Raw genomic sequence first — 24404 nt, 5'->3', positions numbered from 1 at the left:
ACTTTTATTTTGGCGTTGTATCTGACGTCATAAGGCTGCGCCGCTCCTGCGCTGTGATTCAACTGGAGAAAGGTTTGTTTTAAAACATTTGCACAGATATTTACGATTGATTAAAGTTTCAGGTTTTTCATCCAATACTAAATTATGTACCTGCTGTTAACAATATTACTTTAACCCTTTTATACAATGTAGTACAATTTTACGCACTGTAATGAGGGCTATTGTTTAAACAACAGAAATGTGTGTTAGGGGTGTTTTAATAAAGGTTTAATATATTAAATAGCATAATGTCATTTCATTTTAAGGATACATCACTATATATGAAAAATGAAGTAACTTTACTGGTTTTTTTCAGGTTATTTGTGGCTATTGTTTCTTGCTCAGACTTACCTGATTTATTTTTGTTAATGACTCTCATATAAAGAAACTGTTGAAGCAAGTGTTAAAGAGAAGTTATTTTGTTTCTGTTTATTGTTTTATTTATTTTAAACGGGACATTTATATTGTTTTGTTCATTTTAAACAGGATAAAGTGTCCAAAGGCTGAGAGAAACTCCTGCTGAAGCGACTGATCTCCACACTGTTATAAAGATGGCGTTTATTAAAGAGGAGAGTGAAGATGTGAAGATTGAAGAAACATTCACAGTCAAAAAGGAAGATCTGCAGGAACAAACAGGTTGATTTCTATTTTTAAAGACCAACTCAGTCATTTGATCCTCATTCAGATTTATTTTAATAATAAGAATACTAAATTAAATCCATCTTGCAGAACTGAGTGTGCTGCCTAGTTCTCCTAAATGCACATAAGCACTCACTGAAAGACAGGAATGAGTTTCTTTCTTGTGCTCATGTCTTTATTCATTACTTTATGTATTATTAGTCTCCCATTTTCTCTACCCTCCCAAGGTTATTGCTTTTCTTGTTCTTCTACTGTTTTTGTAAAGTGTCCTTGAGCACTGGCACTATATAAAATTAATCAAAAACAATAAATTAAAAAAGTTTAACTGAGCTGACGATGTTTGACCTACAGTATTCTCATAGAAGATATCTGCTATTAAAGTGGTAGTTTTGGCTTAGTACTTTCCATTTGCAAATGTCTCGTTGATCACAATTCCCTTTTTCATCAACTTCTTTATGGGTTTAAACTTGTTTCTAGTAGTTGTTACTAGTTCTCACAGATAGTATCTGAGTTACACCATTATTATTATAACCAATTACCAGGGCTATTGTGTTTAAACAGGGTTTCTGTGGGGTCTTAAAATGTCTTAAATTCCAAAATCTAAATTTTAGGCCTTAAAAAGTCTTAAATTTACTGAAATATTGTGCTGTAGGTCTTACATATTTTTTAAACAAGTCTTGCTACCCAATCTGGCTAAAACACATACAATCACCAACAATCCATCTCAATAAAACAGTTAACTTTTTATTCTAAAAGGACATTTTAACTCTATTCATCATAATGATATAATTATTTTCCTTACAATAACATTTGTTTAAACATGCTCCATGTATTTACTGCTGAGCACATCGACCTGGACAGAATGATGTGCATAGATTTAGTTTATTATAGTTTTTAAAACTTTTAAAACATTTCGTTCATTTGTTTTTTTTATTTTAAAGAAGTTTATTTTGGAAAAAAAAGTGTGTGGATACAAGTAAAGCTTGCTTTCTTTTTTTGCTAAAATATTTAAAATATTATAATTTTTTATTATTCATTTATTATTGTATTAATAAATTTATTAAATTCTAATATTTTTTTGTTAGGGCAAGTAAAAATCTTTTTCATCTGGGCCATTTGACTTTAGCCCTTTATGAGTTTAAATTTTCATTCATAATGGTCTTAAAATGTCTTAAACTCTTAAATTTAACTTGGTGACGACACATGCAGAAACCCTGGTTTAAAGTATGTCAGAAAACGTGGACACCCCCAATTTGAAATAAGCTGAATGAAATGGACACTAAAATAATTGTTCTAAAACATTGTACAGTATTTTAAACTATATGATGTTGTTGTGGGACGACGCAAGACAAAACAAACAAACTATAGTGGAACATTAACGTTTAGCATTGCACTGACTACAACTGGCCAACAAACTAGTCTAAAAATGACTTTTGCTGCTTAAGAAATAGATTACTGCATACTGATGATATGCAGAAATTTGAGTTAATAGTTCATCAGTATTGACCATATTCTTCCCATACCAGCAGGTTTCGCCATTGGAATCTTTTTGCCTGACACTTGTTTTAAAGAATTAATTTTTCTTCTTCTTTTTAATCCTAAAAACAGTGTTATACTACTTAGGCATGAGGCGATATCAGTTTTCAAGGTATATCACGGTTTAAAAAAGGTCAAGGTTTTAAAACCGTATATTTAAGTTTTTATTTTTCGTTTTAATTTTTACAAGGCAACATTATCTCCAGCAGAAAATATATCTAAAGATGCAGTTTTAAATCATAAAGAAATGTTTTTAAAATAAAAGAAGACAGCAGAAGTCCAGGATTCATTAGAATGATTCAATCTGACATGTTTACTGCTATAAAATAATTTAAAAGTTTCTCAAAAAAAAAAATATATATTGTGTTCAGAGGGGGAAAAGTGTTTGTTTTTTACCCAGACATTTAAAAAATATATATATTTTAGAGCATTAATCACAGTACTGTGAAACTGTGATATCTTTATTCAAGGTTATCATACCGTCAGAATCTTATACTGGCCCATGCCTAATGCTGCTTGATGTTGCAAAGTCATATTTTCTAATTTTATTATTTTTCTTTGTATGTATGGTCATGAACACTTGTTTGAAGAGAAAGTAGCCGTTTATTATTCCTGGTCATTTCTCCAATAGGCAACTGAATTTCTAAAACAATAGCATATGATATCAGGGCCCCATTTCAGACAGAAGGTTAAGTAAAAACTCAGAGTATGTTAACCCTGAAATGAGAAAAAACTCTGGGTTTTCAGTTTCAAATTGGCAGGTTTGTCAAACTTAAGAAAGTAGGGTAAGCCTGTTTCTGAAAGAGAGGTAACTTCAACTTTGAGTCAGTTACCGAGGTCACTTACTCTGTGAATCTAACTTGGTCAGGAGCAAGTTTTATTCTCTTAACTCCAGGTTTCTGTCGGCCTCCTCCCTTTTTTTAAAGATGAAGCGGTATTTCTTGCCTTAGCCTTATGTTTCCAGCTACCTATTTTTTTGTGTAGTTTGGATAGGCCATGAGAATAAAAAATCGGTTGATAGAAACTTCATGATGCACATAACTTTTGAAATATAAGCATAAAAAACATGCGCAAAACTGAGTTGGATAAACCTTTTGTTCAATAAGAAAAGATAAACTTACGAAAACTACGTAAGCAGTTTTACTGAACAAATTTCAATATGCACATTAAAAAGATTTTGTTATAAGATCATATGATGATGAAAATGTGTGTGAATGGACAAACCAGCAGGCTGACCACACTATAAAACATCTGAAATGTTGTTTTGCCTTCACCGTTTTAGTATTAATGTTATTATATTATTAATGATCTCCAGTGTGGGGTTATTGCTGTGTATCTTTAGGTTGGCATTGGCTATACAACGCCACTAGAGGGAGCTATAAGTACACAAAAGGTCCAGCTGGATGTATGCATGTTATGTTGTTTGGAAATCGCCAGTAAGGCGACATTTTAGGCAACATTGATGGATCTGGCAACCCATGGATGGTTTTGGGCACAGAGCAGACTAAAGCGCTTTAAACTCTGAAAGATGCATTGTTGTCTGCACTTGTTTTAGTGATTTATGACAAACAGACTGCAAAGTGTCAGCTGATGGTTCATCCTATGGACTGGGGGCTGTCCTTATGCAGAGGTAGCAAGAAGGATGGAAGCCTATAGCTTATGCATCACGATCTATCACCCAGACCGAGCAGAGGTATGCACAAGTGGAAAAAGAGGCATTGGGTCTCACATGGGCGTGTGAAAGATTTAGAAACTTTCCTATTGGCAAGCATTTTGAAATGGAGACCGATCAAAGGCCATTACTGAGTCTCTTGGGATTACAAGCTCTGGATGCTCTTTCCTCTCATATCTAGAGATTTAAATGTGGCTGATGCGATACTCCTACGTCATTGTTCATGTGCCAGGAAAGAGCTTGTGGGTAGCCGATACTCTGTCACACACTCCTGTAAAACAGAGTGAGTCACTAGAAAGAGAGGGAGTTCATGCTGGAAAACAAAACATACCTGTTGGTGGTGACTACTACTCCAGATATGTGGAATTAGCCCAGTTATCACCTACCAGGTCTACTGATGTCATTGTTCACTTGAAGTCCATATTCACGCGCCATGGTATTCCAGAGAGGCTGATTACGGACAATGGGCCACAATTCTTTGGGCACTCATTTGCATCCTTGGCAGCATTGTTTACTACAAAGCTACCCCATTGACAAAATATACTTGACAACTAGAATAAACAACGAACATGTGCTACAGCGGTAATTTAAATGTCAACTGGAGGGTGACATTAACATTTGTGTAGTCTTTGACAGCCCAGTTTGCTGTCGTAATTGCTTTAATTTTAATATCTTTCTTTAAAATATCATTGTTTTCGGAAAAATGGTGGCATTTAATCACAAAGGCGCGCAGTGTTCATCCACTGGTTTGCTGCGTAGAGTGCGGTGTGCCCAGTCCAGAAGTGGAGTCTTCTTGAGGTTCAGGGTTTCTTTCAAGAGACTGGCTACAAATTCCGTCACTCGTCTGCCGTGCTCCTGCCCTTCTTTAACTCCTTTAATGCAGAGATTTGAGCGGCGAGACCTCTCCTCAAGATCCTCGATTTGGTCTCTCAGCACAGCCAGCTTCTTTTTCACGATACTAAACGCTTTTTCCAGGGTAGTAAGAGAGTCAGAGAATCTACCCAACAAAGACTCCAGACCAGGCTTTCGCTCTTCCGCTGCTTCCACTCTTGCGTTAATGTGCTCCACAGCATTGCGTAACTGTCCGAAGCTGGTCAATTTGTTTGCAAGTTCATTTGACTGTGCAACGGCCTTTTCTTCAATTTTAGCATTCAAATCGATTTTTAGTGCATCAATAGCTTGAAGGACCGCACTGTTATCACTCGCTGGAGCCATCTCTGCTCCAACTGTAAATCCAAAACAAACAATATAACAATAATCACAATGAAACACAAAACCCTCAGCACTTTTAACTAAAATGAAGGTGAAAGAAAAAACTTCAAATCATTTCAGGCCAGCAGATCCGGGAAAAAATAATAATGACAATATTAGTACGGGAAGAAAAAAGAAGAGAAATAAATTTAATGAAAATTTGGGCAAAGAAAACAAAAACTTTTGCTTCTTACCCACGGAGCGGAGGGTTCAAGGGAAATGAGAGGAGAATGGCGAATGTGGAGGTGTGAATGTGAAGGTTGCAGGCATCGGCGAACCCAGCCGGAACATGCACGATTACGTGCTGTCATGGCTTTGCAATAAAAAAGTGTTATAATAGAGGCCAATACAGAAAAAAACGGCCATGAATATAACAAAAAGGGAGTAAATTTGCTCAGAGTGTTGTAGCGAAATTAGCTCAGTTTATGAAAATTAATAATCAATAATAATGAGTTATTAATATTCCGGCTTGATCTTCTGTCATTTGTTTAAACAAATATATAATTGTATATGATTCCGCCCGCTCGGCCGAGCAGACTCTCAGATTATAAATATTAATTATCAACATCAACAAATTATTATTAATTATTGACATTCTGGATTAACTTATTGTTAATTTGACCATATAAATATAATTAGACCTCGCCCGAGCAGACTCTGTAATGATATATTTATTAAGAGAGGGAATTATTGCTACTCCTTGTGAAGTAGATTAATCATTCAGAAGTTTTGATCAACTTTATAGCAGCTGTAGGGAATCTATCGTTTCAGTGACTTTTTCTGTGAGGCAAACAATACAATCCATTTGATTATAATAGGGTTCATTGACTAGTCTGACATATAACGAACAAACGCACCAACATAACATAAAATATAGAACAAATGTGTACTGCATGTAGGTATATATGGGTCTATAAAACATATAACAAACAGAAAAGTGAGGAAATAGAGATTTCAGATAAGGAGTGGCAAATCTACCTCTGTTTCACACACTATTAAGGATCACCAAGATTATAAAAACACCTTTTTGATAAAGGGGCACAGCTTATTCGCATTACTAAAGTACCTGGAGTTTAGGATTTTTCGGTCTCTCTCTCTCTGCTCTCTGAGTTTCTTCCGATGTGCTGGAATTCCTTTGATGTACTTTCTTGACGCGTGGAGTTTGCAATGCAGTTCGGAGGATACACGATCACAACTTAAACTGAGTTTTACTTTGCCGGAAAAATAAGAAAATGTGGGCTCGGACGAGCCACGCGGTCAGAGAAAAATGTGGTCTGCCCCCATTAAAAGAGGGTGCACCTCTCGAAAGACTGTTTTCAGGACTGTTGTGCATGCAGCTTGGTTTTTAACTGTGGTCTGGCCACAACCCCTTTTCCCAACAACTGACCAACAGTCTCCTGGCAAAGTTTGAGCGGGAGTTTTTCTTTGTCTCTGGCCCGCTAATATGCAAAATAAGAGTACGCCCGAAAGCATGTGGAGAGACATTACGTCAGAGCATTAATTAATGTAAGCCGTGGTGATTATGATCATGCGCTACGCATCATGTGTTGTAAAATGGCAGGAGGAACATTTTGATACTAAACACTAAAGTGTTAAGAAGTGCATCAACAGACTTTGGGCGTACTTACACTATACTATCCGAACCGTGCCCAGGCCCGTTTCTCAGATCGTTTGAGAAGTGCGAGTGTGCTGAATCGGGCTCAGGAACGGTTCACTTTGCCGGCCCTGGCCCGGTTGGAAGAGGTGGGCATGAGCGTGGTTCACTTTGGTTTGCAGTGTGAGTGCAAAACGCGCCAAAGCCCGAAACTGAAAGCAGGACGTGAGTTTTAAGGGACTGTTTCATATGGATCTATTAATCAATCTTACTGTTCAATGAACACAAACTGCCATAGTTTTATAAAGACACAAACACCTCACTGCACGACAGCTGCGCGCCTACAGCAAACCTTCTTATTCCTGCACCACGAGGGCTTTAAGATTGTTTATGAGCGCCAAAAGTGGTGGATCTGTTCGGCAAAATATCTGACGGCATGTCACTGCATCCCTAAGGACTGTTTGGCAAAATATTTGACTGCATGTCACTGCATAACAAACGACTGAAACGATATAACTAGAGAAATCTCCACTGTGCTGAGCGAGAGCGCTTCTCTACTGAACAATGCAGCGCAGCATCAATGACGTAAGCGTGCCCAGCCCTGATTGTGGTGTAAGTGCGGGCCATCGAGGGAGACGGGAGGGGGGACAAGCATGCTTTGGCCTGGTTCGAGGCAACTGTACATAGTGTGAGTATGGCCTATGTGGCACCAGGAGTCATGAACCCACGCAGAGGACACTCAGACCCCTTTATAAAATCAATACGTAATTTTTATCTACGGACTGTACGTTACAGTGTATTGAGTTTTTAAAAATTTTTTATTTCAAAGCATTTTTCCAGAATACTTCAAAAAAGGATGTCCCCAAATATCAGTTAATTTGCTGAAACACAGAAAGATTTTTTCAAATTAAACCTCAAAATCACCCCAGACTAGATTAAAATGACCCAACAACACACAAGGGGAAAGGTACGTGCACATTCCAGCCTTTATGCAGATGCTGTACAGGTATGTCTTATGTCTGCAAGGCAAATACTCAGCTGTTACACCAGAACTTTTTTTCTGATGTGTTTACCAGTCAGGCACATGAACAAGTATTCATATACTTGAACATATATGAACAAATACAAACATAAATAGTGAATATACACGAATAATAATAGGCCATTAACAGCTTTTTTTCTTTGTCTTATCAATATGACCAAAATTACTTTTATGAGAAACTCTAAAAACTGGACTGACACAGTTTTAATTTACTATAACTTCTATGTTAAGCGGCTTTGACACAATTTAAGTTGTAAAAGCACTAGATATATAAAGATGGATTGAATTGCATCTGCTTTAATATGTACAGGTTAATGGATCTAACAAAATATGATCTGATTTATTTTACATTTAACATGCATCAAAATTACAGTGTGTAGCCAATGTTTCCAGTGTTTTTTCACTTTTCAGCTTTTGATGAGAGTTTTTAAGACTTAAGGAAAACTAATGTTTTATTTATTTATTTATTTATTTCAGACCTAACTGAACAGAATGAGGGGAGTAAAGAGGAGGAACATCATGTCAAAACTGAGGAAAAAACTCATTTACAGACTGATGGTATTTTGAAAAGGAGAGACAAGAATCGATTCACCTGCACTCAGTGTGGAAGGAGTTTGGCTAAACAAAAGCAAACTTAAGATTCACATGAGGATCCACACTGGAGAGAAACCATTCACATGCACTCAGTGTGGGAAGAGTTTCATCCGTTCATCATCCCTTAATGTACACATGATGAGCCACACTGGAGAGAAACCATTCACTTGCACTCAGTGTGGAAAGAGTTTGGCAAGCAAAAGCAAACTTAAGATTCACATGAGGATTCACACTGGAGAGAGACCATTCACATGCACTCAGTGTGGAAAGAGTTTCAGCCAATCATCATCCCTTAATAAACACATACGGATCCACACTGGAGAGAAACCATTCACATGCACTCAGTGTGGGAAGAGTTTCAGCCAATCATCATCCCTTAATCTACACATGAGGATCCACACTGGAGAGAAACCATTCACATGCACTCGGTGTGGGAAGACTTTTACCTGCTCATCACACCTTAATGAACACATGAGAATCCACAATGGAGAGAAACCATTCACATGCACTCAGTGTAGGAAGAGTTTTAACTGCTCATCCTCCCTTAATCGACACATGAGGATCCACACTGGAGAGAAACCATTCATTTGCACTCAGTGTGAAAAGAGCTTCAGCCAATCATCACACCTTAATGAACACATGATGATTCACACTGGAAGGAAACCATTTACATGCACTCAGTGTAGGAAGAATTTTTACTGCTCATCACACCTTAATAAACACATAAGGATCCACACTGGAGAGAAACCATTCACTAGCACTTAAGCTGCGGTCACACTGGACTTTTATGCCCATAGACTTCCACACTGGAGAGAAACCATTCACATGTACTCAGTGTGGGAAGAGTTTCAACCAATCAGCAAACCTTAATGAACACATAAAGATCCACTCTGGTGTGAAAGAGTATATGTGCTTTGAGTGTGAGAAGACTTTTTATTTCAGCTCCAAAAACTGCACCAAGCGATTCACACTGGAGAGACCGTACAAGTGTTCACACTGTGACAAGAGGTTTAATCAGTTAACACATCTGAAAACACAAAAGAGAATTCACACTGGAGAGAAACGTACAGATCTGATCAGTGTCTACAGAGTTTCGCTCATTCGAAGCAGCTTAAGAAACACGTGGACAAAAAGTTGCACACATGACATGAATGCAGCAAAACATTTTCTCACAGGATGTTTCATGTCTGAATAATGTTTGAAAAGGCTGAGTAACGGTATACTGTTTTCCTACACTGCAGTAGATGGGGTTGTAAATGTGTCGCGCTCCTCGCATTTATGTAAACACAATGATGGCGGCTGAGAGAAGTACAGTTTCATAAACATTTGGCAAACAGCATCTCTGCGGCTTGAAATCTCATCTGTTATCCACTCTCCAGTGCGTTCATGTAGCTGTTATACTTACTTCCTGCTTTGCTACTGTTCGGACGTCTTTGCCCCCTGCTCCGCTCTTCGCACTCTTACTTTTATATCTTATACCCTAATTTTAACTTGAGCCTATCAGCACAGTGCTCAAACAACACGGCTTGAAGATTAGCATCGATTCTACAAACTTTCTGGAATATAGCTTTACTAACAAGAGGGGAATTACCGTCTAAACAATCCTCCCGCTACCAGCTGCTTACATTCCGGAGACGGGAAGACACGGCTGTGAAAATGCCTCTGGATCGGATTAATTCAGATTCTCACTGCTGTACAAACTGCCACAAACTTCTACAAAAGATTGCAGTTCTTGAAACGAAGTTGCTTGCGATCCGACCAGAACTTCAGCTTCATTGTGGATTCTCTCAGCACACAGCCGGTGAGTCCCATAAATCTGTTCCTGCTACTGTTTTGAGCACAGAAAAACAGAAAAGAACTGTTGAAAATGAGCATTGGCATAAACAAAGTGCGAGACCAAAGGGTACTCGCGGGGTCAGATCATACGCTGCCGCATTAGCGTCTTCTACCCCAAATACAGCTCGGACTCAAATACAGCTTCAGAACAGATATAAAGTTTTGAGTAATATGGGTGAAGAATCCCCAAATGCAGTCAGACAGAGATTGCATAATTCAGCAACTAATTCTGCATGGAACAGAGGCTCAAGGCCGACTAGACAGCGGCATTCTGCTCCGATCGCAACAGAGATAAGAACTCTAGTCGTAGGAGATTCAATAATCAAGAATTTCAGGAGCAGATCTACAATGACATACTGCTTTCCTCATGCAACAGTTTCTGATGTAAACAAAGAGCTTGAGGAAATTCTGAAAAAGCACAAGACTGCAAAACGGATTATCATCCATGTGGGGAAGAATGATATTCGGAAGGAACAGTCAGAACTGCTTAAGAAAGATTTCTGTGAGCTCTTGGAAACAGCTGAAAGATTGAAGGTTCAGCCGTTCATAAGTGGACCACTCCCTGCAAGAGGGACAAATATGTTTTCACGGCTTCTTGGTCTAAATGTATGGCTACAGAAAACATGTAACAAGAAAGGACTGAATTTCATTGACAACTTCAATCTCTTCTGGAACCAAAGACAACTGTTTACATCAGACGGCCTTCATCCAAACAAGCAAGGTGCTAAAGGACAATTTTTTTTTTCCCTCCATCATCCATCAGCTGTGTATGCCACTGAACTGAATTGCACACACACACCTAGCAAATGTCCGGATGACCACAGGACTTCAAATCAGCTCCTGAGTGGACTTGTGGCTGACGAATCACCCAAAGACAGTGATAATGCCACGCAGCCAAAACACCCAATGTTGATAGAGACACTATCAGTTGCCCTCTGCTCAACACAGGCAGACTGTGACGCATCAGAACAGCATCAAGTCTCGTCACTCAAAAATGATCCTCAGGAAAACATATTTCTGCAGACAGAATCTCCAGATGCACAGCCTCTGTCACCGGACACGTTCTCATTGTCACAATGTTCACCACTCTTGGGTTTTTCAAAAAAGATGGATGAACTGGTGTATGCTGGAACTAAACTTTCACACTCCATTGCCGCAAGCCCCCAGTTACCAACCAAAAAGCGGCCTGCTCCACAACCACCTATGAGCCCACCTGGAAGAGCCCTCCGATCACACTGCCAGGGCCCCAACAACAATTCCCCATCTTCAGCTGGTGAACACAAGAGCTCTCTGTGATGTGTGTCGGGGACCTGCTTAGATAACAGTGTCTTTATCAAATGTTTTCAGAACAAGCAGGAACCCAGTGTGTCTGTAGCTTTCTCTAAGCAGATATGTGTTGTGTTAAGTGACAGAAAACCAAAGACTTCATCAGGCCGTATAGCAAATCATTCAAATCTGGTGTCTATTAAATGTAGATCTGAGACTACTATAGAAAAAACAGCTAAAACTGTTAAGTTAGCGCTTTTAAACATCAGATCACTCAACAATAAGTCTCTTTTAGTCAATGATTTTATCAACACAAATTGCCTTTATTTTATGCTTTTAAATGAAACTTGGCTAGATGACAGTTGTAGCGCAGCAGTTCTGAATGAAGCAGCTCCTTTAAACTTTGACTTTTTGAGTGTTTGCAGAGCTAATAGGAGAGGTGGAGGCATCGCTGCCCTGTTTAAAGATGTGTATGAATGTAAACAAGTGTCATTTGGTGACTATTTGTCTTTTGAATATCTGAGTATAGCACTAAAAGGGTCTCCACGCATCTTACTGATCATTATCTACAGACCTCCAAAATATTCTCCAGCTTTTATTGATGATTTTACAGAGCTGTTATCAATAGTAACATCTGAATATGATTATTTTAGTATTGCTGGGGATTTTAATATTCACATTGATAATCCAGAAATCAATGCTGTAAAAGAACTGATGACTGTTTTTAACACTTTTGATCTGACTCAGCATGTTCAAGGACCCACACACAATCGTGGACACACTCTTGATCTACTTATAACTAAGGGTTTACACATTTCATCGACTGTTGTTAAGGATGTGGCACTATCTGATCATTTCTGTATCTTTTTTGATATATTGATCACTCCAGCTATTAAAGACAGATCTGTCTCTGTCAGAAAGAGATGCATAAATGAGAACACCAGTGAGCAGTTTATGAAGGCCATATCGCTAGCACCAAGTATATCTGCAGATTCTGTTGATTCTCTCCTTGATTTGTTCAATTCTAAAATTGAGAATGTCATAAATGACATCGCTCATGTTAAAGTCAAGAAGATGACTGGCAGGCAAAAGGGATCTTGGACAAGGTCACCTAGAGTACAAATGATGAAAAGACAGTGCAGAAAAGCTGAGCGTATGTGGAGAAAGACGAAACTAGTAGTCCATTATAATATCTATAAAGACAGTCTTCATGCCTTTTAATATGGAACTAAACACTGCTAGAGAGACTTTCTTTTCAAGCCTTATTAACAGCAACTTAAATAATGCTCGCACACTCTTTGCAACGATAGAGTGCAAAAGAGTGTGCACCCCCCCCAGTCGGATTCCAAGTGAGCTCCTCTCTGAAAGCAAATGTAATGAGTTTGCTCATTTCTTCACTGATAAGATCAATAATATCAGAAAGGCAATCAGCTCATCCAATCAGTCAAGTTGTGTCGATATCAAACAAGCTCAACCACAACTTAAGAAATCAGACATTATGTCTGATTTCATGGCAATTAACGGCAAAATCTTAGAAGAGATTGTGCAAGTTATGAAAACATCAACCTGCAGTCTTGACACGCTTCCCACATCATTCTTCAAAACGGTGTTTACCTGTTTAGAAATGGATCTTCTAAAAGTGGTAAATGATTCACTTCTCTCAGGGATTTTTCCAACCTCACTTAAAACTGCAGTTGTTAAACCCCTCTTGAAGAAGAGCAACCTGGATAACACCCTATTGAGCAATTACAGGCCAATCTCAAATCTCCCTTTCATTGGCAAAATCATTGAAAAAGTTGTTTTTAACCAGGTTAACAAGTTCTTAAACTTCAGGGGGTGTTTAGACAATTTTCAATCTGGTTTCAGAGCACATCACAGTACAGAGAGCGCTCTTATAAAGATAATCAATGATATACGCCTAAATACAGATTCAGGTAAAATAACAGTGCTGGTACTGCTTGATTTCAGTGCTGCATTTGACATTGTCAATCACAGCATACTTCTGGATAGGCTGGAAAACTGGGTTGGGCTATCTAGCATGGTCCTCAAATGGTTTAGATCTTACCTTGAAGGGAGAGGTTACCATGTCAGTATAGGTGACCATAGGTCGAGGTGGACACCCATGACGTGTGGAGTCCCACAAGGCTCGATTCTGGCACCTCTCCTGTTCAACCTTTACATGCTCCCACTGAGCCAAATAATGAGAAAGAACCAAATCTCCTACCACAGCTATGCTGATGACACTCAGATCTACCTAGCCTTACTGCCTAATGACTACAGCCCATTGACACCCTCTGCCAGTGCATTGATGAAATTAACAGTTAGATGTGCCAAAACTTTCTTCAGTTAAACAAAGAGAAAACTGAAATGATTGTGTTTGGGAACAGAGATGAGGTTCTCAAGGTGAATGCGTACCTTGGCACTAAAGGTCAAACGACAAAAAATAAGGTCAAGAATCTTGGTGTGACTCTGGAGTCAGATCTGAGTTTCAATAGTCATGTCAAAGCAGTCAGTAAATCAGCATACTATCATCTCAAAAACATAGCAAGAATCAGATGCTTTGTTTCTAGTGAAGACTTAGAAAAACTTGTTCATGCTTTTATCAGCACCAGGGTGGATTACTGTAATGGACTCCTCACTGGTCTTCCTAAAAAGACAGTCAGACAGTTACAGCTCATCCAGAACGCTGCGGCCAGAATTCTGACCAGAAGTAGAAAATCAGAGCACATCACACCTGTCCTCAGGTCTTTACACTGGCTGCCAGTTACATTCAGAATAGAGTTTAAAGTATTATTACTGGTCTATAAATCACTAAATGGCCTAGGACCTAAATACATCACAGATATGCTCACTGAATACAAACCTAACAGATCACTCAGATCTTTAGGATAATATAAACTAGAAATTCCAACAGTTCAGTCAAAGCAAGGTGAATCGGCTTTTAGCCACTACGCCCCCCGCTGCTGGAATCCGCTTCCAGAAATGATCAGATGTGCTCCAACATTAGGCACATTCAAATCAAGACTGAAAACACATCTGTTTACCTGTGCCTTTACTGAATGAGCACTGTGCTGCGTCCGACAGATTGCACTATCATGTTTTTCTCTTCTTCTTCATTCTTTTATATCACATCTTACCTGTTTTTATGTTTTGTTTTGTTTTTACACATTTTTATTTTTATTTTACTTGTTTCTTTTATTCTCGTTTATGTAAAGCACTTTGAATTGCCACTGTGTATGAAATGTGCTATATAAATAAACTTGCCTTGCCTTGCCCTGAATGGTTGGTCACACGTTTATATGTATGTTTTTTTCTTATAAGCATATATATATAATAAAATCTGCTTCTTTGTTAATTGTCTTCATGATTCATCTAAAGCTGAATTTATATGAAATATCATGAGTGGAGAGTGGGTGGGACCGGGATGGTTTGTTTACAGGGTTGCTATGGTAACGGTGAACCGCAAGAGAGTCATTACTAGAGCGCCTTGATTTTGAACAACAACGCAGCTGTCTCATCTTTTAGGTGGGTAAATCCTATCACAAAATCGATGAAATGTTAAGATAACATGTTACTCAAGTGTGTTTACAAGTTTAGTGAGGTAACGTGCAGTTAAAGAGTTAATTAGTAGCGAAGATTGTATCTGTTTGCTGACATTGTATCAAAACGGCAGTAAGCGGCCGGTTGTGTTTAATGCTAACTGCAAAGTTAACTAAAGGGCTCCACCACGCTGAAATCCTCTGTAAATGTTATGTTTTTGTATTCAAGTTGTTAAAAACTATATCAATATCTGTTTCAGCAGCTTAATGTTGAAGGCTTGGAATCTCAACGCACGTTTTTACGCACACAACCAATGTCCAGTCTTGCTTTCTCTTCAAGTTTAAATTCACTTTATTTAACTTATTATAAATACATACTTGCAATTAAATATGTTGAACCCTTGAACGACCTCAAAGGTGTGTGAGTTTGGTGTGGTAAAAACTGCATGTGTTCCCTTCCTCAAGTTTTCTTCTCTCATGCAAGAAACACCGACTTTAAAACCCTATGTGCACATATTGCCCCCAAGTGGTGACAGCCCAAATTACATTTAAGTCAACATATAGGCTCCTACACACCAGCCCCATAATTGTTGGTGTGCAACTACAATTAATCTCTAAAATTATCAAAGGAGCCAAAAAAGGTGTATGTGTACTACTTCTTTATGGATCAGTCCATTGTTTTTTCTAATAACAGGCAGATTTTGGAAACTGGTCTTTCCAGCAATCCTGTTTTTGTCTTCAGTTGTACAGAGCGGACAAATCCCTTTTTATCAGGATATGTCTGAGTGATCTTGCCTAGTGACCAGGAACCACGTGGAGCAGTTGGATCCATGATGACCACTATGTCACCAACATTGAAGTTTCTATGTGGCTTCCTCCATTTTTGTCTTTCCTGTAATAGTGGAAGGTATTCCTTTATCCACCTTTTCCAAAACAAATCAGACAAGTATTGGACTTGTCGCCATCTACATCTGATATACAAATCGTCTTTTTGGAAAAGTCCTGGAGGAAGAAATGGCTTTGATCTCAACAGCAAGATGTGATTCGGCGTAAGTGCTTCCAAGTCATTTGGATCATCAGAAAGCTTTGTGATGGGATGGTCATTAAGAATAGCTTCGGCTTCACAAGGAATAGTGTGAAAGCCCTCATCATCTAAACATTGTTGTCGAAGTGTAGAGTGCAACACCTTCTTTACAAGACGAATGAGCCTCTCCCACACGCCTCCATAATGTGTTCCTGCAGGTGTATTAAAGATCCATTTTATTCCTTCTGATAGAAAGGTACGCTGAATTTTATCATGATCCAAACTCTTCAAAGCATTTCTAAGCTCTTTCTCTGCTCCAATAAAATTAGTGCCATTATCAGATCTTAGCTGCAATACTTGGCCACGACGACACATAAAATGACGAATGCAATTTATGCAAGAATCTGTATACAGGGAATAGGCTACTTCAAGGTGTACTGCTCGACTGGCCATACAGGTAAACAAAACTCCATATATATATATATATATATATATATATATAACTTTTGGTAGTTAAACACGTCACACAGTTTTAAATACAGTAGATGTTACATAAAGGCAATGATAAAAGCTTAAAAGTTAAAATGATTGAAAGATGTTTGGATCAAGTCTTCTATCACTTTATGTTGAACATAAAATGTAAAAATTCTTAGATGACATAAAAGTAGTGTTGGATAGAGTACACTTTAGGAAACACAGATATAATCAAAATATCACTCTAGCTTTTAACCTATTTTCTCGATTAGCCTATTGATTTTTCATAATCATTGGAGGCCGAAATTGAAAATTACTTTTGATTAATTGCACAGTCCTGTAATATTAGCTATTATGGCGAAGTCGTAACTAACTTAACTTTAAATGACTTACACTTTGAAACGTTTCTCCTTACGTCCACGTCTTGCACAAGTAGCTCTGATGAATTTCCTTGAAGTTTTAGTGCCCAGCTACAGCTGTCAGTCACTTGAGGCACGTAAAAGCAGCTAATCGCATTATCTTAGTGTTTGAGAAGGGGAGTACTCCCGTCGGTTAAGACTTTTGGAACCCTTTTATCTTAATTGTTAATAGAGTATTATTTTATTTTGAATGCGATTAAATTATTGGTTGGAACATTTCAATGATTGGTTAATATTTGTGGGATCTTGTCCAGAAAAAAACATGCAATTTTATTTTTTAGAACTAAAAAAACTTTCATTTGTTTATAGTCAATCCAAAAAGAGGACAATTTGAGCACCATGGGACAAGCCATATACAACACCAAGAGTGTTGGGTAAGTAAGTTACTTAAAAATATATATTTTTTTATTACTAATTGCATTATTAAAATTGGTTTCACATTATTTTCGTTGTTATTTTGATTATTTTCTATAAATTAATTAGAAATTAATTTTATTATTTAGAGTCAAACATAGTCTTATATCTTTAAAAATTAAGTTTTTTTAATAGCACACATAACAATATTTAGCTAGCAAACAGAATTACTATGCAAAAAAGTGTATGTATATATATAAATATATCAAAACAACAAATGTTTTCAAAACAATGACTTCATATTCCATACTTAAAATGTGTGTTCATTCTTAAATTTCTGACTCAATTCATTTATTTAAAATAATAAAAAAGAAATGTATTTAGTTTTTACTCTGCTATATTTCCATTATCAAATTTGTAACTTTTTATGTTTTTCATATAAAAATGTTTTTTTCATATGAAAATAAGATAATTCTGTGAAGCATACTTATATAAAAACTACTGTCAAGTTTATTTGCAATATTTTAGGCAGGCATATTATAAGTAACTGCAATAAAATTTCTACAAAATTAATAGTAATCTTCATTTTCTCAGCCTTTAAATTAAATAATTATAGTCACTAATTACTTTGCAATTGCACCAAACTCTCCAGGACCCAGCCTACCTTGCACACCAGAACACACAATATGAAGAAACACACCAGGGGCCTCATGTATCAACGCTGCGTACGCACAAAAACTTTGCGTACACCAGGTTTCACGCTCAGAATCGCTCACGTTTGGATTTACTAACAATGAACTGAACGTGGGAATGTGCGCAGGTTCACGGCAGCTTTCTGGCAGGCGTACGCACATTTTTTGTGCGTGTCTGTTTTATTTCCATTGGCGACTCCTAGAGGCAGTTGTGGCAGTTAAATTCTTCTCTACAAAGTGTCTGATCCTTGCAATGGCAGCTGTATGAGACGGGTTCATATAGTAGGTATGTAAGATTTCCATACCATACAGTTGACCAGCTAAACATTAAAGCACAATTTGCAGCGGTCGCCTGTTTTCCCAATGTAATCTGAGCTATCTACTGCACGCACATTGCTATAAAGACACTATCTGAAGATAAATTTGCATGCGTGAATCAGAAACATTTCCATTCAATAAATGTGCAAATAAAATATGATGCAAAAACTTATTAATGATTCCTACTTGTCTTTCTCGTGATAAATAGTGGGCAAAATCTGATATGTAGCGGGAAAAAAAAGAAGAAAGAATTCATCAGACGCTGGATTCGAGCCGAGTTTATGCTCGAACGTGTCAGTACATGATCACATGCTTCTTATGAGGTGCGCCACTGAGACTGCTAAGGGTACTGCAACATTTTACAGATATAAACCACACTATTTCTTTTTTAAATGCACTCAGTGCGATGTTCAGACCCAACTGTGTTGACCGCATCAGCTAAACTCTCCCACTCTATTTTTTTCTTTTGTTGTTAATTCCGGAGAACAAACTTGCAAATAACACCGCTTTTCTCCGTTCTACCTCCGAAAGCAGCACCTCCAATTCACATTCTGTTCAAAGTTTCTCTTTTTGTTTGATTTTGCCTTTGCTTTTTCGTTGGGTTTTGCCATTAGCATAGTCATTAGCATATTCATACGGGGGAGGAGGCAGGGAGGGGTTTTGTGCTCGTGCATGTTGCGCTCAGTTTCACGTTCATTCGGATGTACAAAAGAATATGCGTGAGATTCGGCGTACGCAGTGTTTCATACATCTGAATTTTTTTCTGCGTACGCACATTTACAGCTTTGTGCGTACGCAATGTTTTAGTAAGATTTCCACGCAAGTCTTCGTACATGAGGCCCCAGGTCACAGCCTACCGAGCACATGAAGACACTCACGAAGGACACCAGGACAGACACCATCAAGCACACTAGGACAGACACCACCAATCCCACCAGGACACATACAATAGAGCTCAGCTGGACACAAGATATAGTCCTCACTTGCACTGTAAAAAAAATCCGTAAAAATACAGAGAAAACTACTGTGTTAATTTGAAGGAACTTTCTGTATTTTCATTTTACCGGTATTTTGATGTACGCATTGCATTGTGGGAGCAATATTCTCGGCGCGAACCGCTTGAGGCAAAGTCCACTTCAAGCGCATACACATACACACACGGTTACTAGCGAGTGAAGGGCTGTTGCAGGATCAGTCTCGCGCTTCTGTGGTAATAAAAAAAGTATGTATTTGATTAATTTTCTTTATTGTTTAGACCCATAACATGTATTTTAACGTCCTTTTGTTTTTTGTACATTACTGTTCTTGTTCGTGTTGTCGTGCTATGATTTAACGTTATATTCAATTCGTGTTTAGTTGGTTACTTATTTGTGATGATAATGTGAGCGTATTGGCATTCACATTTCACTCACAATGAAATGTTTTTGGCAAAGTTACCAAACGAATTATATGTCCTTTGTTATCAAGCTCTGAGTCGGTCATTCGCGGTTTTGCTCCAGCGTTTCTGAACAGCTCTCCGTCCACACCAAAACGCTGAAAACGCACATCACGTGACCACACACACACTCTCGGGCAAGCGCTCCAGCATTTCTTCCCAGATGAGAGCTCTGCTTGTCGGACTGCTCATCACGCATCTCCCGCTGGATCTAATCTCACTATATTTGCTAAATGTGATATTTCATTCATGTTGTTGTCTTTATCTAACGACATAGGCCAATTCCCTGACTTTGGTCATTGGAATCTATTAAGTTACTTGTTCATGGGTAACATGTTTTGGTTAAGCGCAAAGATAAGTTAATGATTAATACAGGTACATTGACTGATCGCTTGCCTTTATTTCCTACAATGTATAAACTTATTGCATGTTATACTTTTATAATTATCGATTATTAAAACTGATATTCAGCAAAAGAGAGGGTGCGTTTCGTATTTTCACTGAAATTGAAAGGAGGCAGTTGTTATCGGCTCCGTTTTCTTATAAATATCTACACAGTGAAGATGACGCTCATATATGCAGCACGACGCCTCAACATTTCTGCTGTCTGTTAAGTTGCTAATATTAAAAAGAAAATAGGCAGTTCCTTAAATCATGTTTACATTTTATTGTTGAGAAAGTGAAACAACGTAGCCAAGGTGATGTGAATGAAGTTATAAAGTACACTGTTCCCTTTGAAGATTTACCCGTGTCCTCGGTATGTTTTCCATATCAAACTGAGAAGGGGGAGACTGCAGCCTTGATCAAACTTGCGAACTTACAAGAAGAGGATGCGAGACTGAACTGTGTGTGGGCTACTTAATATTGAGGAAAAGCCCCAATCAGAGAGCGAACGTTTGCAGCCCCGCCTCCGTTTTCAGATGTCTCCGTCTTTCCCCATCTACACTGAGACGGAGCAGCAGCGTTTTAGAATGAAAACGGCCTCTCCAGAGTTTTCAAAAAGCTCAGTTTTCGGCGCTCGAGAACTCCGGCGTAGTGTGGACGGATGGCGTAACCGTAGCAAAACTTATGCGTTTTCAAACTAAAACGCACTTCCAAAGATTGTGGAAGAAAATTTTCCTCATTCAATTCCTTTGCGGTTCATATGTCACGAACACACCCAGACAGGCGGGCCATACAAACTTGGAACCGGAATGTGTCTTTACAACTGAAGTGTTCTTTGAGTTTTTGCAACACTGAGTATGGAGATGTGAAAGGGCTGGTTTCTCACTTGAGTAGTCACATGGAAGAAGGGCTGGCTGTTACTTGTGCTTTTGATGGCTGCTCCAAGCAATTCAGTGTAAAAACATATTTTTCATCTCGTATCTCTAGATATCATAGGTGGAAAAGCAGCCAGATTTCACCTATTCATTAATGTGAGGTTGCAGAACAGTCTTCTCCAGGTGAGGGAGCACATGTTTCTCATGTTGTACCTGAAGTCACTGATGTAGGTGATACAGTTGATGTTAACATTAGCCAACAAAAAGATACATCGCCAGGTGACTGCACAGACAATTTAGCTCTATTTTTTTAGGTTTGGAGGCAAAGCATTTAGTCCCAGCCTCCACAATTACTGAGATGGCAAATGAAATAAAGATCATTCAGGATGTTCCGCATGATTATACAATGAATGCGCTCTCTAAAAATCTTGAAAGATATGGTGTTTCGGCAGAGATCTTTAAAAGTCTTGGAGATAATGCATATGAGCAAAGTCCTGTGCAAAAGGCTTTACATGTGAATGGCCCTTTAACTACACACCATAAACGGCTACAGTATTACAAGAGGCACTTTAGTTATGTAGAGCCTGTTGAAGTTGTTCTTGGTTATAATGATAGAGGTGAGGAGGCACTATCATTACATCCCATTCCTGGAAAGCCTCTGTGTACCGCTCAAAGATGGCAGTGCAACTCAGCATTGCTTTAACAATCTTTGTCTTGATGACAGTAAACTCTGTGATTTCACTGATGGGCATGCCATTAAATCTAATGCCATGTTTGTGTCAGATCAAGACTCTATAAAGGTTATGCTTTTTCAAGATTCATTTGAGATAGCTAATCCTCTTGGATCTGCCAAACAAAAGCACAAAATTTCAGCTGTCTACTTCACACTTGGAAATTTTCTTCCACACAATCAGTCAACTGTGGATCAAATACAGCTGGCACTATTGTGTTTGGAGAAAGACTGCAAACACTTTGGAATGGATGCAGTTTTTAGTAAGCTTGTGTCTGATCTGTCCAACTTGGAAACAAATGGCATCTATTTCAAGGGAAAGATGTACAGGGGAACTGTTGCATGCGTTATGGGAGATAATTTAGGCTCCCATATGATTCAGCTGTGCTGACTATTTCTGTAGATACTGTCTAATGACAAGAGAAAAATTTATCTCTAATCCTCTCACAGTTGTCACTTAGAGAGATCCAGCAGTTTATGAAGAGTTTGTCCAGTGTTTGGAGAGACACCCAGAAGTGGCAATGCACCAGGGCATTAAATGCAACAGTGTTTTTAACAAGCTGTCAAATTTACATGTGTGTCAGCCAGGATTACCACCCTGCCTTGCCCACGATTTGTTTGAGGGTGTTGTTGGTTATGATTTAGCAATGTGCTTGCAGGGTCTAATTAAAACAAAAATGTGGTTCCCTTATGACTCGCTAAATAACAGACTCAGAACGTTTTCTGGTGAAAGTAGAAACAAGCCAAATGCTGTACTCAACAAACGAACAAAGCTTGGAGGCCATGCAGCCCAGAACAGATGGCTTCTGAGGTTCCTGCCTCTTCTGGTGCATGATAGAATTGCATATGCTGATGATGCTGTGTGGCAGCTTGTACTAATATTGAGGGAGCTGGTTGAATTTTTCTGTGCACCAAGACTTTGTGTCTCAGATTGCTTACAAGAAAATACTGATCGAAGAGTATTTGGAAATGAGGCAACAGCTATTTCTGCATGTAAAACTCAGACTAAAACACCACTACCTTCATCACTATGCTGACTTGACTTTGCAGTTTGGCCCACTCATACATACTTGGACGAGGTGCTTTGAAAGCATGCACAGCTACTTTAAAAGGTGCATCAGGTCAAGTAAAAACTTTTAAAAATGTGACAAAGTCCCTTCCTCATAGACATCAGTTTCAAGCATGTCAGGGTCAAGGAAGCTTATTTAATCCTCAGGTGCATGTTTCAGACTCTACTTGCTTTTGTCCAGAGCTCTATGATAGGGACATAAGAGAAGCAGTTGCTGACTTTGGACTTACCTCCATCAACTCTGTGGTCACAGATACAGTCCAAGTTAGAGGCACTACCTACTCAAATGGCATGCATGCCTTGCTGAAGTATACCAAAAGACAGCTACAGTTGGGGCAAATAGCTAGCTTTTTTGTCAAAAGTCAAATCTACAGTCCTCCTTTTACTGCAGCAAAAAAAAAAACAAACAAAAAAACTGCCACTTGGGTGCCTGAGCTTGGGGTCGATGAAATGGATAAAAACTTGTCTAACTTGTCTACTTGTCACCTGTATAAATCTTGACAAGCTTCAGGACTACTGTACTTTCTTTTTACCACAGAGGTGCAAGATTCCTTCTTCCGCTCAAACATATGCCGTTATGGAACTTGTGAAAGAAATTGTGCAGAAGGCAGTGCCATCACTCAGCAATGACAGAATTCACTCACTCATGGAAAGACTGGATGCAATTGGTGTAAATAGTTTAGATGATCTTAGCTTTGTGAAAATTGAGGATGTTCATGAAATTCTTTCACCCATTCAAGGAAGAAGACTGATTCAAGCATTCAGTTCAGGTAAGTTTTCAGATTTTTTTTATCTAATTTTGGTCTCTTAGGAAATGTTGAAAAAATGTTCAGTTTTATGCTATATTAGTGCTGTCAATCGATAAAAAAACGAATTAATCGCACTTTAAAAAAATAATTGCGATCAATCACAATTAATCGCATTTAAAAGACTGAAACTTGTAATTTTGGCTATTTGAATGTAAAATTAATGTAAACGCAAGACAAATACTATTTAAATTCAAAGTATAATTTATTATTAGAATTTTTGTTTACTTTTAACACAGATTTCTTCATGTAAACAACATATTCACAATAAACCATCAAGATCCTGGCTTGACAGCCAGATTTATTACAGAAATAAAAATACAGGCATTTTAATGCCATTTGAATTTCAAAACAATCAATGCCAATAAAGAAAACATTGATTTCCATGTTGGATTCTAAGTGGACTGCAAAAAAAATTCCAAAATACAGGCATTGCAGATATGCAAAATAATAATAATAAATTATTGAATACAAACAATTGCACTCATTGCAGGGCTGGACTGGGACAAAAAAAATCGGCCCTGACATTTTGGGCCAGAGCAGCTCACTACATCAATCAAAATGCTCCCCATCTGTGCACGCCCTTAAATATGTTTACCAACTCCCACTCTATGAAAGCACAAAAGTAATATATAGGAAATAACGAGAGTTGACATATTAATTTTAAATTTTTTTATTATTATAATAAAATTATAATCCACACTAGAAATGTTGGTGCCTGTATATTTTGAGGTAGCCTAATAAATAATAAACATGACAAAAACTGCCTGCTGACACACACAGTTAATGTTAATTAATTAAATAAAGATAAATAAG

General features: G+C 38.1%; 1 protein-coding gene and 3 long non-coding RNA genes across 6 annotated transcripts in view; all 4 read left to right on the top strand.

Moving 5' to 3' along the window:
- The window catches only part of LOC799039 (uncharacterized), a 118482-nt gene that overhangs the window by 30377 nt on the left and 63701 nt on the right, over positions 1 to 24404 (top strand). The window lies entirely within an intron of this gene.
- On the top strand, positions 27 to 14749 carry LOC137490890 (uncharacterized). The gene is made up of 3 exons (XM_068219888.2): positions 27 to 72; positions 526 to 675; positions 8251 to 14749. Exon 3 carries the CDS (start codon positions 8419 to 8421, stop codon positions 9130 to 9132), a length of 714 nt encoding a protein of 237 aa, XP_068075989.1. The 5' UTR covers positions 27 to 72; positions 526 to 675; positions 8251 to 8418; the 3' UTR covers positions 9133 to 14749.
- Positions 14940 to 20200, top strand: LOC141381774 (uncharacterized). The gene is made up of 4 exons (XR_012402429.1): positions 14940 to 14994; positions 15751 to 16172; positions 17098 to 17299; positions 17932 to 20200. It is a non-coding gene; the product is annotated as an uncharacterized lncRNA (long non-coding RNA).
- LOC141381770 (uncharacterized) overlaps positions 20899 to 24404 on the top strand; it is a 9197-nt gene continuing 5691 nt past the window's right edge. Inside the window, exons 1-2 of the long non-coding RNA XR_012402424.1 lie at positions 20899 to 21166; positions 23321 to 23552. This is a non-coding gene — a long non-coding RNA (uncharacterized lncRNA). The remainder of the gene's footprint in view (positions 21167 to 23320; positions 23553 to 24404) is intronic.

The sequence above is a fragment of the Danio rerio genome, chromosome 4, assembly GCF_049306965.1.
Source record: "Danio rerio strain Tuebingen ecotype United States chromosome 4, GRCz12tu, whole genome shotgun sequence".
NCBI classification, from domain to species: domain Eukaryota; kingdom Metazoa; phylum Chordata; class Actinopteri; order Cypriniformes; family Danionidae; genus Danio; species Danio rerio.
The sequence above is the reverse complement of the archived record's forward strand: the minus strand, read 5'-3'. Positions and strand labels throughout refer to the sequence as shown.